Source organism: Eulemur rufifrons, chromosome 6 (assembly GCF_041146395.1).
Source record: "Eulemur rufifrons isolate Redbay chromosome 6, OSU_ERuf_1, whole genome shotgun sequence".
NCBI lineage: Eukaryota > Metazoa > Chordata > Mammalia > Primates > Lemuridae > Eulemur > Eulemur rufifrons.
In genome coordinates this window covers 70903047-70919839 of record NC_090988.1, presented here as the reverse complement: position 1 = coordinate 70919839, position 16793 = coordinate 70903047, and the positions used below count along the sequence as shown (strand labels likewise).

The 16793-nt window shown below is 34.5% G+C and overlaps 1 protein-coding gene across 1 annotated transcript in view; it reads right to left on the bottom strand.

The window, feature by feature from the left end:
* The window catches only part of SLC17A6 (solute carrier family 17 member 6), a 38684-nt gene that overhangs the window by 9284 nt on the left and 12607 nt on the right, over positions 1–16793 (bottom strand). The window contains exons 4-7 of the mRNA XM_069469707.1: positions 8922–9036; positions 7355–7442; positions 5697–5783; positions 2353–2495 (exon numbers count right to left, since the gene is read on the bottom strand). Of these exons, the coding sequence (XP_069325808.1) occupies positions 2353–2495; positions 5697–5783; positions 7355–7442; positions 8922–9036 (433 nt within the window). The remainder of the gene's footprint in view (positions 1–2352; positions 2496–5696; positions 5784–7354; positions 7443–8921; positions 9037–16793) is intronic.

The following is a 16793-nucleotide window of genomic DNA, read 5'->3' as shown; positions in this document are numbered from 1 at the left end:
AATTGCCATATGTGATTCTTAATAGGATCCAAACTCAAAACAAATGGCTATAAAATACATATGAATATAGACTAGGTATTAGAATATGGACTGAGTATTAGAAATTTGAATATGTTCTAGATGTTAGATGTTAGGGAATTATTTTTAATTATGTTAGGTGTGATAGTAATACTGGGATTGTGAAGGAGAATAGTATCGTTTTTCTAGAGATACGTGTGAAGTATTTATGGGTAAAGCATTTTGATATTTTATTTATATTAAAATGGTTAAACAAAACAAAAGTGAAATAAATATGGCAAGATGTTAACAATTGTTGCACCTATATGGTTGGTATACAATATTCCTGTTATTATTCTTTCTGCTTTCCTGCATATTGAATTTGTTCACAATAAAAGCTTCAAAATAAATAAAATACAAGTTTCATTCCCATTAGATCTCATTTTTAAATTTACTTTGAAGCTAGAGGAACATATGAAACATCAGTAAGAAGTCAAATATTATATTTAGAAAATTAATAAGGTATAGGAAATGGAGAGTTGGAGATAATCTATGTTGTTTTACCAACCTACCTGCTGTCCTTTTGGTGGTCATTTACAGGAATTAGTTTTTACTTAGGCTAAATGTCTGATTGTTTTTTAAATTTGTGTCTGATCTAGACACATGACCTCTGAAGAACTGGCAAATGAAAGAAACATAATAAACTAATGAGGCTGATCAGATTATTTTTTGGCTAGAAACCGAATCTAAATCCAGAAGTCACCATAGACCAGCCTATATTTAGCTTCTACTCACAGTGACTGCAGCTGGGTGGGCACCAGAGCACACTGCCAATTCCCCACCCACCCCTGTATCGCCTCATTTCTTGAGCAGCCACTATAAGAAATTACCAGTGCATTTAAAGAAGGAAATAGGAAGGGAAAAGTTCCAATGACAATCTTCTAATTCATGGAACAACTACAATGTGAGGATATTTTTTTAATTACTGAAGTTTAATTTCTGAATGATATCCAATATGGGATTTTTCTTATTCATTAAAGACCAAGATAGCTCAGCCACAATGGCTGACATTTTTACCTAGGATGAAATGTCAAAGACAGGCATTCTCAGATAAATGAAGTAGAGAATCAGAGCTGGAATCAAACACACCTAAAATGGGGAGGAGGAGCTTTAAAAAAAAAAAAAACGGTAGACGCGTAATGTGTAAGGGGTATAAGTTCCTCAACCAGTGCCTGATACCTTCCAATTCTTACCACAGGAAATTGAGTTACTGATTAGGTTGGGAAATTACTGAACCTGTCTAAATACACTTTTACTAATCTGTGTTTTATTTTATAATATCAGATGGCTATATATTAATCACTATGTACATTTTCACATGAAATAAAACATTTTCATTAGTGAAATAGAATTGCATTTTCTCTTTCTGTAGGAAAATCCCATCTAAGAAATTGAACCATCCAAAATAGGCTTCACAATATTAACTTTGTAACATTTGATATTCATAATACTGAAAGACGATGATAAAATCCTTTATCAATGAAAGGATTAAATTATATTAAGAATATTTAATGTCAGCTGTCTATTATTAGTGTTCTAATGCTTCATTATTTCCTAAACCATATATAACATAAATACATATGTGTATAACCTACATATAGAATACAGTAGTCTCTCCTTATCTGAGGTTTCGCCTCCTCAAGTTTCAGTTACCCGTAGTGCAGTACAATAAGATATTTTGTGAGACAGAGAGCGAGCGCACCTGTATCCACATAACTTTTGTTACAGTAGATTGTTAAAATTGTTCTATTTTTAATTAAACATTGTTGATCTACAGTCTAATTTATAAATTAAACTTTATCATAGGTATGTATGTATAAGAAAAAACAGCAGTATATATAGGGTTTGGTATTATCTGCAGTTCCAAGCATCCACTGAGGATTTTGGAAAGTACCCCCTGTACATAAGGGGGGGGACAACTGTGTTCAATAAATAAAAAGTACAAATAAAAATAGTCATGACTGATTGGGAATTTCCTATAATTTAAAATGAACAAATATCGGTTGAATTTGTTTAAATTTGAGACCCTATTGAACTGTTTTTAAAATTTGCTTAAATTTACAATCATAGCTAAAATCCAGGGCACATTTTAAAATGCTTCAAAAAAGAAAAAGAAAGAAATACAGATGGAGGAAGTTGCAGTTATTCCCATTAGGGAATATGAATAGACCAAAAAAAATTATGATTGATATCAAATTAGTTTGTTGAATAAAGACTTGTACAATTGTTTACTTGGTCAAGAGGGGATGAAATGGGTGATAAGAATAGGAATATACACCATAATAAAATTCTTACTTCCATTGCACCTAAAAGATTTGCACTCTCTCCAATGCTTTCTTCTATGTACCTACGTTCTTCATCTGTAATAGTAGGATGCTTTGCAGGGCTCTCGTAAGACACCAAAAGCCAAAACATGTACCAGACCATTCCAAAGCTTCCTGTAAGCAACAGTTCAAAAGGAGAAAGTCAAAGAAAGCCATCACAGATATTTCCGTTTAACAGTGATGTGCTGGAATAAAACTAAAATATACTCATGACAAACACATTCTATAGACGGGAAATTCAAACTTATATTTATCCTGCTGACTTTAGCCATCTCTTCTTGTCTTTCGCCACTAGACTTCAAACTTCCTGAAGTCTAGTCCTGTGCTTTTATTTTTTGTCTCCATTAAATAGCACTGATAAACAAGGAACAATAAATAATTATTGAATGGTGTAGTTTGAAAAGTATTCATACATCCAACAAGCATTTACTGAGCTGTTCCTATTCCAGGTACTTTGCTAATGGAGAGAAATACAATGAACAAGCCGAAATTCCTGTCCCCAAGGAATTTGTCTAGGGGTGAATCCTTTTCTTACTTGCCTGTATTGAATATATGAAACTGGTTTGCATTTCCAGGTAAAAGAATTACTCATTTCACCCTCCTGTTAGCAATTCCAGACCTAGTAAACAGACTGTTAAATAAAATCTAGAAAATTATTTTAGCCTGAGTGCTATATTACGTAAACAATGAGCCTCTGTAATTAATGCGGTAACATTTAACACTTTATGTGACTATATATCATATTATTTTTACCATATACTACTGTCTACTGATCATTCTTTGGGCAGATTAAAGTTATAAATTCCAAGGCCATAAACTGCAAGTCCTTTTCCATTCCCTTCTTTATTTAGCACTCTCACCATTAAAGCATGTTCTTATTGTGCAATATAAATCTGTAAGCATTAATAATAGAAAGAATTTCAAGTGATTTATTCTGGTTTCCCAGCAGTTGGCTATTTCATTTTCCTTCACACTGTTCTCTTTATCCCTTGGATAAGAATCTAAATGCTCCTGATCTCTATAATACTTTTTTTTTTTTTTTTGCCTATTCAATCTCTAGGAAGTGTTCTTTAATACCATACATAGCTTCTGATGTGCCATGTTCCTTTTAATTACTGAACATATCAGCAAACACAATTTGGGGTCAGAAAGTGTTTGAAAATTTGGTATAATATAGTGGTTACAGAATATAACTCCCCCAGATTCAAGTCCTGGCTGTGCCACTCATTAGCTGTAGGATGCAATCAGTAACTGAATCTCTCTTAACTTCCACTATAAAATGGAATAATAATTCACTTTTATGGGATAGTGGAAGAGAAAAGTTGAAGGAGATAATGTATAAATCAACCAGCACAGTGGGTGGCACAAAATAAGCACCCAATAAATGACAGCTATTATAATTTTTTAAATAATCATCATTACCACTAACTGAAGTCTCCTAAAGTGTCAGACACTCTGCTAATTGCATTGTATGCATTACCTTTTTAAAACTTACTCCAGTATATGGGTACCTCATTAATATTTAAAATATGAATATTGAATGGGTGGCCTCAGACCCAATTATTGTTACACGCAACACGTAAGCAAGTACTATGATACAATATTTTCAGATTATCTAATGATTTAACTTTGACTTTGTCTCATCCAATTATAAATTCAAATGAGATTTAACTTGAAATGAAGAGATTGTTTTTTTTACAAGTGCCCTATTTAGATTTTTATTCTTACTTTACAGTTACATCATATCTTCAATTAAGCAATGGACTAAAGCACGAATCAGAGTATGCAGTGAATAGCCATACCAACTTGTACTATACACTCTATAAACAAGTGCTTTTAAACTTTCTTGAATTGTGGACTCCATTGCAAATCTAATATAAATTAAAATATGATTAAAAAAATCTCCCTAGGGAATAAAGATTCAAAAATACATATATGGCTTACAATTTTAGGCATTCATGGATCCAAAACTTATTCATGGCTTTTGAACCACGAAAACAACCACTACTATAAAGTCGCATTTAATAACATTCTGGAAGCATAAGAATTTCTTCAGATAAGAACACTTCAAAATGTGCATGAGTCAGGACAAATTTGGAAGCAGCTAGATACGATTCTACTGCATGACTTCATTAATCTTTCAGATTCTCATGCCGATGTCCAAAGATGGTATTAATCAGTGACAATATCAGTTGGAATCCAGCTGTCTTATATTTCTCCTTTCCTCTTTATTAAAAAGTACCTCTTAGAGAGAAAGATTTTAGGGATACTGTGAAGTGGTAATCTTTCAGCTTCTTGTTAGAAAGTGAACATAAAGGGTGTTTAGAGTTAGGGTTCCATATTTTATTTCCATGTGGGGCTTTTAATCCTGGGGTAATGAGGACAAAGATGTGCTGCTGAAGTAGTTGACTACTGATATTCATCCCAAAATTGAATTGGTGCTTTAGCACTAACACTGCCTTCCCAGCTTTCCACCCCTATTCAGTTGTGGAAAGCAGAATCAAGGAAATAATTGAGAAAGCAATAGCAAAGAAGAGAGGTGGGTGATGTCTAGCTCTTTCCTCCTCATCAGCTTTTATCTGTATAAATTTATGGGGTACAAGTATAATTTTGTTACATGCATAGATTGTGTAATACTGAAGTCAGGGTTTTGGAGTATTGGGTGTAAATGTAAATTATTAATATTACAACCTCTATGGAAAACAGTATGGAGATTTCTCACAATGGAATATTCCTCATCAGGTTTTTTTTTTTTTTTTTTTTTTTGCTTTTTCATGCCATTTTTAATTAACCAAGATTTAAGAGTCCTCCCTCGATGTTTGTCTAATTTCAGCCTTTTTTATTTATAGGGCTGACTTGTTCCCAAAGGTGCAATTCTTTTTTTTTTTATTTCAGCTTATTATGGGGGTACAAAAGTTCAGGTTATATATATTGCCCATGTCCTGCCCATCCCCCTGAGTCAGAGTTTCAAGTGTGTCCATCCCCCAGACAGTGCGCATTGCACTCATCAGATTTTAATCTATAGCTAATTTTCTTCATAGTCAAGGGCATACATTTTATACATTATAAAGTTTCCATCAGCGAAGTGGTTGCTTTTAAAAACAAGAAATATCCATGTAGGGAAAATAACAGAGATAAAATAGTTTCTTTGATCTTCTTAGAATATGAGGAAATGATTCTTGAGAGGAGAAAATAAGTGTAAATAAGTGTATAAACACAGAAATGTATTCGATGACCTATCTTATTATCTGTAATCACTTTTCTTTTTGCCTATGTGCATTTTGTTTAACCCAATAGTATAGAAATGTAACATACCATAGACATAAAATACTGAAGACCAGCCAGTGTACTGTACAAGAATGCCAGCTAAAGGCATTGCAATCACAGCTCCGGCATAGGAACCTAAAGTAGAAGGGAGGATGGGAGGACGATAAGTGAAATCAGTATAAATTCTTGACTTCATCTCACACTCCTTGGTTGATTCACATAAACACACACTCGCATGTACATGTGCACTCACACCCCTATATATACCAAACACACACACGTATACATGTATATACCTACACACTTACACAGGAATACAGTACTATACAAGTGGATACCAGCTACCTCCTACCAAGACACGACAGACATTTAAAAATAATAAAGGAGCCATACTGGTTAGTGTGTGTCCTGTACATCTCTGTGCTGGGCCGGGAGCAGAGTGTGCCAACACTAACCAGACACCTGAAATCTATTCTTGACAGCTCAAGAATGTATCCTGAATGTATCTTGTAGCAGAGTCATATAGTTTCAGTTTTGTGTAGTGTTTTCTGACTTCATTTTAAAATTTATCAAAGGCGATTATGAAAACAATGCCTTAGAAGGATAGACAGAAATGGCAATATTTATGCCCCATCATTTAAGCCCAAATGCTTAAATCTTTAAATTCTGTAGGCAATAACACTGTTAATCTAATGTTGTGGTTTAAATATAAAGGGAAATTACAGCAGCCTTAATTTCCTATTGCTGGGATTATTTACAGTGATTCTAATTCCTGAATTTTAAAATGGGTGGACATTCTCTTTTATATTTGGAAAGGGAACCACTTTCTTGCCTTTGCTGCTTTGGTATAAAGACAAAAAGCATGAGCACTCTACAGACAAAAAATGACCTTAAATCACATTCACTGTTTTAAGATATTATAAAAGTTAGCAATGAACGAAAAGTAGTTTCAGACTAGTAGAAAGAGCCCTAAGCCTTAAAAATTGGTATTGAAGATTTAATATATGTTTATTAATCCTGTTACATAAAATAGCAGTAAGGCCATTTTTGTTCCTGAAAATAAAATTTGTAGTGAATAGAAAATTATAAAAATAGCACTTATGAAAATAGTTGAAAATCATATTAATTTCAATTACAGTAGTTATTTTCTATAAGGATTTTATCAATTTTGTCCACTAAAATTCTAACATAAAGTTGTATCGAATACAAATTCTGATAAACTGTTAGGTTTTAACACCAGACAGGATTCAAAGTAAAATTAATATTTGTAAACATAAATTCATAGTCTTCACTTCTTTATATTTTAACCTTTATAAAAGTGTTGAAAATTTGTATTTTTGTACCTTTATGTCTAGCTATAATAAAAGGAAACAGCACTGAGTTTCTTAAAAAAATAATACCGTAATAGAAGATTATTATAAAAACCCACCCATGAATATATTTGGAAGTCTAGGTGAAGTGGATCAGTTTCCAGAAAAATACAAAGCACAAGAAGAAATAGAGGATTTAGGGAGAACACTAAGAACTAAAGAAATTAAAATGATGGTCAAAAACCTTATCGTACGCACACACACACACACACACACACACACTCACACACAAAAAGAATAGATGGCTTTACAAGTGAATTTACCAAACTTTCAATTCTTATCCAAATTTTCCCTAAACTTTAACCCACCATAACTACATCTGCACACAGTACTCACCACAAAAGGAGGTGGTTGCTAATCTACTCCTCTCTAGAGGAGGGGCCCACTTGCTCCATATCCCATGACATGCTGGGTAGGTGACTCCCTGTGATGGGGGAAGATATATATCACCATTTAGGATGCAGGGTCACTGGGAAATACACATACTCCCTTCTCTGATTCTATTTTCTATAGGACAGTCACAAGGTATTAGGGAAAGCTCCTACTCACCTGGCTCACTCATTCCCTGGCATTCCATTTTAAAAGCTTTTAGTCTAAACTACCTAAAACACAGAGTCTTTTTAGTAGTCTGATCAAATCCTCTCCACCCTCCAGGTCTTCTTTCTACCTCAAATTTTTCCAATTAAGGCAAAAAAAAAAAAAAAAAAAGAAAGAAAGAAATGATATATTAACCAATTCATCTGTAATTCTGAACAGTTTGAGAAATTAGGAGGATCTTTTTGTGAGGCATTAAATTCAGTGATTCCCAAATATAAGGAATCTATAGTGGGGAACGTGAAGCTTAGATCCTTGGAACTCAACACTTTCTGAAAGTACTGTCTAGAACTTAAGACCCTTAAAATAATTAGCCTCTTCCTATTATTTTGATTATACCATTTTTTATTTGGGGGAAGGGAATTTGTTTAGTGCCTTCATATTTTACATTATTTATCTAATCCCATTACACTCCACAGAAAGAGAAAAGGCAGCTGGCACTCTGGAAGGCCGAGGCGGGAGGATGGCTTGAGGTCAGGAGTTGGAGACCAGCCTGAGCAAGAGCAAGACCCTGTCTCTACTAAAAATAGAAAGAAATTATATGGACAGCTAAAAATATATATATATAGAAAAATTAGCCGGGCATGGTGGCACATGCTTGCAGTCCCAGCTACTCAGGAGGCTGAGGCAGAAGGATTGCTTAAGCCCAGGAGTTTGAGGTTGCTGTGAGCTAGGCCGGTGCCACAGCACTCTAGCCCTGGCAACAGAGCAAGACTCTGTCTCAAAAAAAAAAAAAAAAAAAAAAAAAAAAGAAAGAAAGAAAAAGAAAGAGAAAAGGCAATAGCTCAAACTAAAGTTTTTAAATGTTTTTTTTTCAAAGTCTGCATGCTTATGGAGCAAGAGCTGATCATTAGAATTTGAATGCCCAAAAAATATACTCAGTGAAGTATTTTGGTGAAAATTCATATCTTGATTCAAGACTGAGAGGGACTTAATAAAAAAAAAAAAAAAAAACTCCCCAGAGATATTAATTCAGGGTTATCACTAGCAAAGGACAGAGTCAAAAATTCTTATAACAACACATTAACAAAAGTGCCTGTTTTTTTTTTTTTTTAAATCAAATAGTCACTAAAACTTTTCTTTAATACTCCTCAATTCTATAGAGGAGGAGGTCAGTAGCCACAATTATAGTTTAGTCTTGTTTATACCCGAAATATCTGATTGGCTAACTTTTCCACTGTTTCATTTTTTATTTTAACACCATGTAGATACAACCTATTAAAAATACATTCATTGTAGACAAAGGCAAAGATAAACTAATGTTTCTCAATTCCAACCTTAAAATGATTATCATCCTGTAGCTCCATACCTCAACAAGTCCCTGCAATATTCTAACAAAGATGACACATCCATAATGCACTCTGGCTGCTGATGGGATTAACATATTTAGGGTAGAGGTAAGAAGTATGGCAGCTCCAAAAACCCTGTAATGGAAAAGATGGGAACACTGTTTAAATGATTCAGCATTTTATATACACAGATATAAATTTCTGTGGTCAAGTTAAACATTTAAGATAAGCAACAATTGCGAGCAATTTTAAAGTAGATTGTTTTTTCTGAAGGAATAAAATATGTTCTGGACTTGATTGGCTAGCCATTGTAAACACAGACTTGGACTATCCATAAATTATACATTATTTGATACACAAGAAATAAAAAAAAGGATCCAATAAATCAGGTTATATTTATATTTATTTTCTTCATAGATCTAATTACAAATTGTAAATATTTAATAAGTCACGGTACATGTTTTTAGTCTATATTTCAGTCTACAAGGTAAGCTGCTGAAGGACAAGAGCCTGTTTTTTCACATCCGTTGTTTTATCCCCAACACTCAGCACAGTGCCTGACACAGAGTTGGTACTCACTGAAGAGTTGTTGAAAAATAATGAATATACAAATGAAGTTGTGCCTCACATTATATAACTGTTTGTAACTTTCCTAGAAGCTGCACAGACATAGAAATTTTATAAATGGAATCATATTTTAAATGCCCAAAGAAATCTCACGATTGTATCCCACAGCACATGTTTTTTTTAATACAAAAAGCTATATTTAATATATGTCTCAGAGTTTTTTTTTTCTTCTTTATTTCTTTTACCCCTTTTTTGGTGAGTAGGTGGGCAGATTCTCTTTGAGGCACACCTCTATTAGCATACATATGCACAACAATTCAAGAAGGAATTGCTAAAATGTGGAGCTAAAGTCTTTATCCATCTGCAAGTAAAAATTCCATTTCATTCCATCATTTTAAAAAAAAGCTTCCATAATGTTTATACTAAGGAAGAAAAATGCCCCCTAATTGGGTACCTTTAGAACAATTCTCTTGCAAAGATGTTTTGGGACATACTATCTCTGACAAGCTAATCTGTGTGTTTGAGGCAATTTTTATCAAGTCAAACATTGATATTTGAATTCAATCAAGGCTAGTCACCTCATAGGAGCTCTAATTTTTCCAGGGGACACATTTAACTGTAATTGTTAAAGACCTGGATTACTGAAAGAGGCATTGATCATTATTAATCTGCTACTGAAATTCGATAAATGACTTTCAGAAGGGATGAACTAGAACATCTCTTTTTCTATCAATTATGTACTGGTCAAATACTTTTGTGTAAAAACATATGCAGCCTATATCCACCTTCCCTAATTAGCATCTCTTCACTGAGGTAAATAGTCACTCATCTGGTAAATATTCTGTTCCATTCTTCCTCTGTGCTGTTTGCTCAAAATGGTTTTGAGTCGAAGACAATTTTGCATCCTTGAGGAAAATACATTTTATCTAGGTTTATCTAATATGTGTGTCTTCTTTTCCTGTAAATATTTTAGAAATATGATGCATGAATTTTATTTTCTATGAATATAACTTTCTATCATCACTTTGTCTCTCCTTCTTTGAAACGTTTTTAAATACTGCTGTCTCTAGATAAGCTGGTGAGAAATGAATTTTATCCATTCTTTAGCTTAGGGTTTCTCAACTTCTGCATTATTGACGTTTGGGCACAGATAATTGTTGTGAGGTACTGTCCTGTATATTGTATGAGGTTTACCAGCATCTCTGACCATTACCCACAAGATGCCAGTAGCATCCCCCTCTCCCCAAGTTATGACAACCAGAAATGTCTCCAGCAATTGCCAAATGTCCCCTGTGAGACAAAATCACCACCAATAGAGCTAAATCAACTGTAAACCATTTGTAAAGTGTACACTATCGTCAGAACTAAATTTAATATATGCTTATTCAACTTGCCAGATATCATTCTAACTCTTCACATGCTGTAAACCGCACACAACCTAACAACCCAACGACATGGGTATTATTAATATACCCACATTGTAGATGATGATACTAAGCCTGAGAGAAGTGAAATCACTCGCTCAAGTTGCTAATCAGTTCTAAGTAGAAGATACTTGTTTGATACCTGGTTCTGTGTGATTTAAAATCCAATGGGTTCTGCCACCTGGATTTACATCTGATTTTGCACATACTGTGTAGTTAGTAATATATTTTCAGGACTATAACTGTAAATTTAAATAATGATCTTCACAAAGCTACTTGTAATCACACTTTTATTCCTGAAATAAAATACCAATACATCAACTTCAATGTTTACTTTCCATTCTTGTCCTGAATGGTGTTTCTGTTTACATAATCTCATAATGTCTAAATGCTTTTAAGTTCCTTAATTCCTTTAACCAATCTTTTTTATATTAGTGGCCATAGCATCTAAAAATGCATTGACTTTATTCTAACTAGTTAAAAATAAAATTTTTAACTATATCAAACTATATGAAACTATATCAAACTATATGACTTTATCCTCTTCTCTAGTTTTATACAATTGCTATCCAAATTAAATCCAAGTAATTCTTACCCTACTAGGGAAGCCTTTACACTTTTACTTGGCACACAGCGAAAACTGAGGCAGCCTCCCCATTCAACATTCACTCACGCATTCACACTTCAAATCTTTGTGGGACTACAGTTAGAGCAGAGTGTTGTTGCTAAGGAGAAATGGGCTAAGATTTACAGAGCAATTATTATACTTTCTACATCTATATGAACTTATTTAATCTTTACAACAACTCTCTGAGTTAGACTTTCCTCTCACTTTACAAGTAAGGAAACCAAAGCAAAAAGATTGGCCAAGAAAAAAAGCAAGTAGTAAAGCTGAGATTTGAATCCAGGGCTCTCTGACATGAAAATCTGTGCTGTTTTCCGATGCCACTAGGCACTCAGGAAACGACAAGGATGGCCCTCAGTGTGATAGGAAAGGGAAAGAGAGACATGTAGCCAAGAGAAAACGTATGCCAAAGGCTACAACAGAAGTACAAATAGAAAACAAAAGAGGGAAAAATTCATTCCAGTGGGGTTGTCCAGGATGTAAGCTGCTCATAGGGAAACTTTCTAGCTGGGCCTTAGAAGATGAATATAAAAAAGAAGGAAAAAGATTCCAAAAATAAGGAATGGATTACCAAATGTTCAAAAATGAAAGAGGTTATATTATGGACCAGAAACTAGGGCAGTATTGAAAAATGGTGTATCTCAAGAAAAAAAAAAAAAAAGAAAAGAAAACACCACATGTTCTCCCTATTAAACTGGAACTAACCCAGGAGCACACAAGTGTACCGAGGGAAGTAAAACGCAGTGGAAATCAACCATGGGGGAGGGGAAGGCAGGGGAGGAGCAAAAACCGACCTAACAGGTACAATGAACAGTGTTTGGGTGATGGGCATACCTATAGCCGGGACTCAAGCATTACAAAAGCGATCCATGGAACCTAAAACATTTATACCCCATTATATTTTGAAATTTATAAAAAGAAAGAAAATGGCTGAGCATGGTGGTACAGATGAGTAGGTGAAGTAAGAACATCTAGAGTGGGATGATGACAAGGTGTGTTTAAGGAAATGTAGGGAAGACAAGGAGGTGAAGAGTGAAGTCCATACATCTGGGACATCTTACCAAAGATGGAGTTTGGGGTGATCACAGGAGATGCATGATGATTATGCCCCTAAAGTGAAGTAAATATGAAGCTTACTGGCATTGAGGGGAGAGGGATCTCTGAAGCCAGGAAGGCAGAAAGTGATCATGATCCATCCATATAATTCCAGGCAAGACGATGGCTTGCAGGGGCGCAGGGGCCAAGGTCATGGATGGTGGTGGAAGAGGAAAGAGGCTGACATAACATGGCACAGAAATTTTTGTAAGACTCTAGTTTTGTCACTTAAAAATTATGTGACTGGTAAGTTGCTTAACTTCTCTAAGCTTCTGACTCCTTGTCTATGAAAAGGGCAGCACTAGGTGAGAGTTAAGGACATGGATTCTAGAGCCAGATTGGGTTCAAAGCTCATCTCTGTCACTTATTACTTAAGTGACCTTCAGCAGTTAAACTTTATGTGTTTTCTTCCCTTATCTACAAAATAGGAATATTAGCATAACCTATGAGTTATTACAAGTTAAGCACCTAGAAGAATGTCTGACACATCCTAAACATTTAAGAGATGTTAGAACTTGTGCAATGATGATACTGATGTATTAAATCTAAGACTGCTGTGAGGCTAAATAAAATAAAACATAAATCAATAAATGTGAGCCAGTCAGGTAGAAACAGTGACAGTCAATAGTTATTGGATTGTTAAAGTGTGCAAGTTACTTCTAGATTCTTATTTTTACCTAACAACAATCTTAGAAAGCTACTACTGCTATCCCTACTTCACAGATGCGTAACCAAGTCCCAATATGTTAAAATAACCTGACAAGGTCATATAGAATATAGTAATATGGTATATATTTTCTCAGGCTGGTTATAGATCCTGGACACTTAACCACTAAGATCTACTATATTATAATAGTGCAGAACTAATCTAGCATCTAACAGTGCCAGCAGAAGCATATAAAATAATGCAAACTTTGAAAGATGAAAATGTTATTGAAAGATAGATGGTAGCACCAGTGGGAAGTGAGAGCAGAATTTTATCACTTCCCTCCTATGTTTTCAGGTAAATAGTTAAATAGAGAGGCTCATTGATGAAGGGTTTTGAGCTTTTGTAAAAAAAAAAAAAAAAAAAAAGTCTGGGTTTCAATAAAGAAGTGGAAGATGTAGTAGAACTGAGTATGGGAAAAGAATTTCAAAAATATAGAATAGTTTGGCACAGTAGTTTCAAGGCATTAGCATAAATGATAATAAGCCCAGGGCTTGTTAAGATACAGACTGCTTCTGACTCAGCGGGCTCTTATGGGTTTGAGTTCCCAAGTGATGCCCATGTTGCTTGTCCTGCTTTGAGAATAATTGGCTTAGCCGTAGTACCATGCTAAGGGATCCCCCCACCCCCAGGATATCCAAAAAGGGACAGATACCGGGGTTGGAGGAGACCTAGAATAAACGGAGCAGGACAGAGTGGAAACAAGGGACTTAACTTTTTACTATGGAGGGGAGAGGCAAGGGTAGAATGGAAACACCTGCTGAAAGGAACGATGTCATTATATGTTGTATGCTTGTATCAAAATATAATATGTACTCCATGAATATGTACAATTATTATGTATCAATAAAAAATTAAAAAGAAAAACACAAATTGAAATTAGATCACTCAAGAACCAAAGTGAAGTTTTCTGGCCTGATTTTGACCATCCTTACTGACCAATTGACTGAGTGACTGTCATATTTTTCTTGGAGACACATAAACAGCATGACATAGTATTATTTAAAAATACAAGTTTTGTGGTCACACTGTGAGAATTCAAATTTCAGTTCTAATTTCTTATGAGGCATGACCTTGGGCAAGTTCTCATTCCTTAAATTCTCTAAGTCTCATTTTCTCCATCTGTAAAATGGAGATAAGTTTCCACAGTTCAAAGGAATATCATGAAGTTAAATAAATCAATTATGAAGGAGAACAGTGTCTGGTTCAAAATAAATGGCTTATAAATATTAGCTATCATTATATAGAAATTTCTTAAACCTTAAGAGACTTTCCAAAGAATAATTATTCCTCATCCTTTTCTTCCAGAATGATTTTGCCATGGACGCAGGCTTGTTCCATGCTAGACTGAAATTCTAACAGCTTAAAGTGCATAAGGACATGTAAGGGGAATGCTATCTCTCATTCTGAAGTCATGAAGAATTTATTGAAATGCATCAGCCTCTTAGTCTGTGCCTCAATAGCCCATATAAAACACCCGATAGGAAACAAATAATCAACAAAAGGAATTCACAGCCTTCTCTAAATCAATATAGCTCTCTTAGTATCCTCCACCCTTATCCTTCAATACTTACTGACTCCTTTCTCTCCCCACAACACACACAAAATCTTTTTCAACTAATCTCTCTCAGACACTCCTCAAGCACTGTAGATCACTTTTATAAGATTTAATCCATGAGATCATATGTTCTTCCACCCCTCCCATTATTTATGTCTCTTAGAGAATAGGGTACAGGTCTTCACTTCTTCAAACCCCAAGGTGCTAGCAGAATGCTTGGTATATGGCATATTCTTATGAAGGAGCATCCAATTACTTTTGCATCAAGATTTTAAAAAGAGAGCATTTACAACTTCCCTTTCTGAGGTATACATAGGCAATAACAGATCTTTCTTCTTTGAACTTTCTTTACCCCCACATCCTTTTCAATCAATTGACCATTTATTAGCAGTTGGTTTCAAGCTTTTAATGGGGACAAACTGCTGTTATGGGTATCCTATCAATTCTAGGAAGCTGAGTTACTTTCATATAATAACGGTAGGGTGGCAGCTATGGACTAGAATGTAGAGTACTCCCGTGGATAAATCCTCACTTGAGATAGTTGCTGAGTTCAAGTACATGGCCCAGTCTGGCCTCATCTTTAAGTCTTCCAAACAACACTGGAATCTCCTGAAATCAACAGCCATCACTACATACTCATCAGCCTCTGAAACCATTGTCTCTGAAGCTCTGCTTTCAAAATTAAATTAGGTGGTAATGCCTCAGAAGTGACAAAATGTCCTCTTAAAGAACCTCACCATTTATTAATATTTAATGTAGTTATAAATATTGCATTATGCTTGCTTGGCAGTCATCATTTTTGTTTGCCCTGATACCAGAAAGCAAAAACAAAAGCATTGAATATATTTTTGATATTTCAACAGAGGGAAATAGATTATGTGCCAGGAAATAATATCTCTAGGAGCTTTATTATCCCTGGCACTAGCCTTAACTTTGAATCATATAATTGGGTTTCACAGCACTACTGCCTTGAAGATAATATCCATCATTACAGGTTTTTTTAAGTTTATCCTCTGATCAAAAGGCTTGTCTAGCAATCAAAAACATACAAATGAATAAATTGTTAAAATTATTGCACAGCTATGCTCTTTCCTATGGACTTAGCCAAGCATTACATAACACAGTGATTTTGTTAAGTGACTGTAGATAAAATTTTTTTAAATAAAACACACTGTAAAGATATTTCATAGGAAAAATGTTTTTAGTAAAGAAGACTATAACTGAAAATCAGACATCCTATGGTTCATAACCCAGTTCTGCCTCTTATCATCTAGTGGTATTTGGGAAAATAACTCTGCCTTTCTGTATTCAGTTCTCACGAGTAAAAGAAGTATCAGAATCCCTGCCTTATAGAGTTACTATGAGGAAAAACATGATGCACATCAAAAGTTTAGTTATAGATTTATTATTCTATTCAATTCTAATTTCATCTTCCTCCTGAAGTGGAGAACTAAAATAATTATGAAGGTGATTTATAATTCATTTTTTTCTCTCTTTCCATCCTAAATACACCTCTCTACTATTTCTAGAAAGGTAGAAATTTTGTTGCTGAGTGACCTGTCCCACATTGACTGATTGAAAAGCTCTTCTGAGATTCACTCACCCCCCTCCAATCTACAGGGATAGAGTTTCTCTACTGTGCTCTGTCTCAGTTGAGCTGGTTTTCTGTTTTTCCCCACTTTAATCTAAAAGCTAGATTGCTCCACTTTTCTTTAACTGTGGGAAAGGAGAAGTCTGTCACCTACTTCATTATGTAAATTTAGTGACCATGTTAATGCTTGACTTCAGTAGGCCTAAAGAAAACATGTGTTCTATTTTTAGGTTTCTCTTTACAATCTTGTCCTTTGATATTGCACTGTGGATTTTTCAGGTACATTTTCAATGCCTCTCCATAGGTTAATTATTAAATTTGATAAA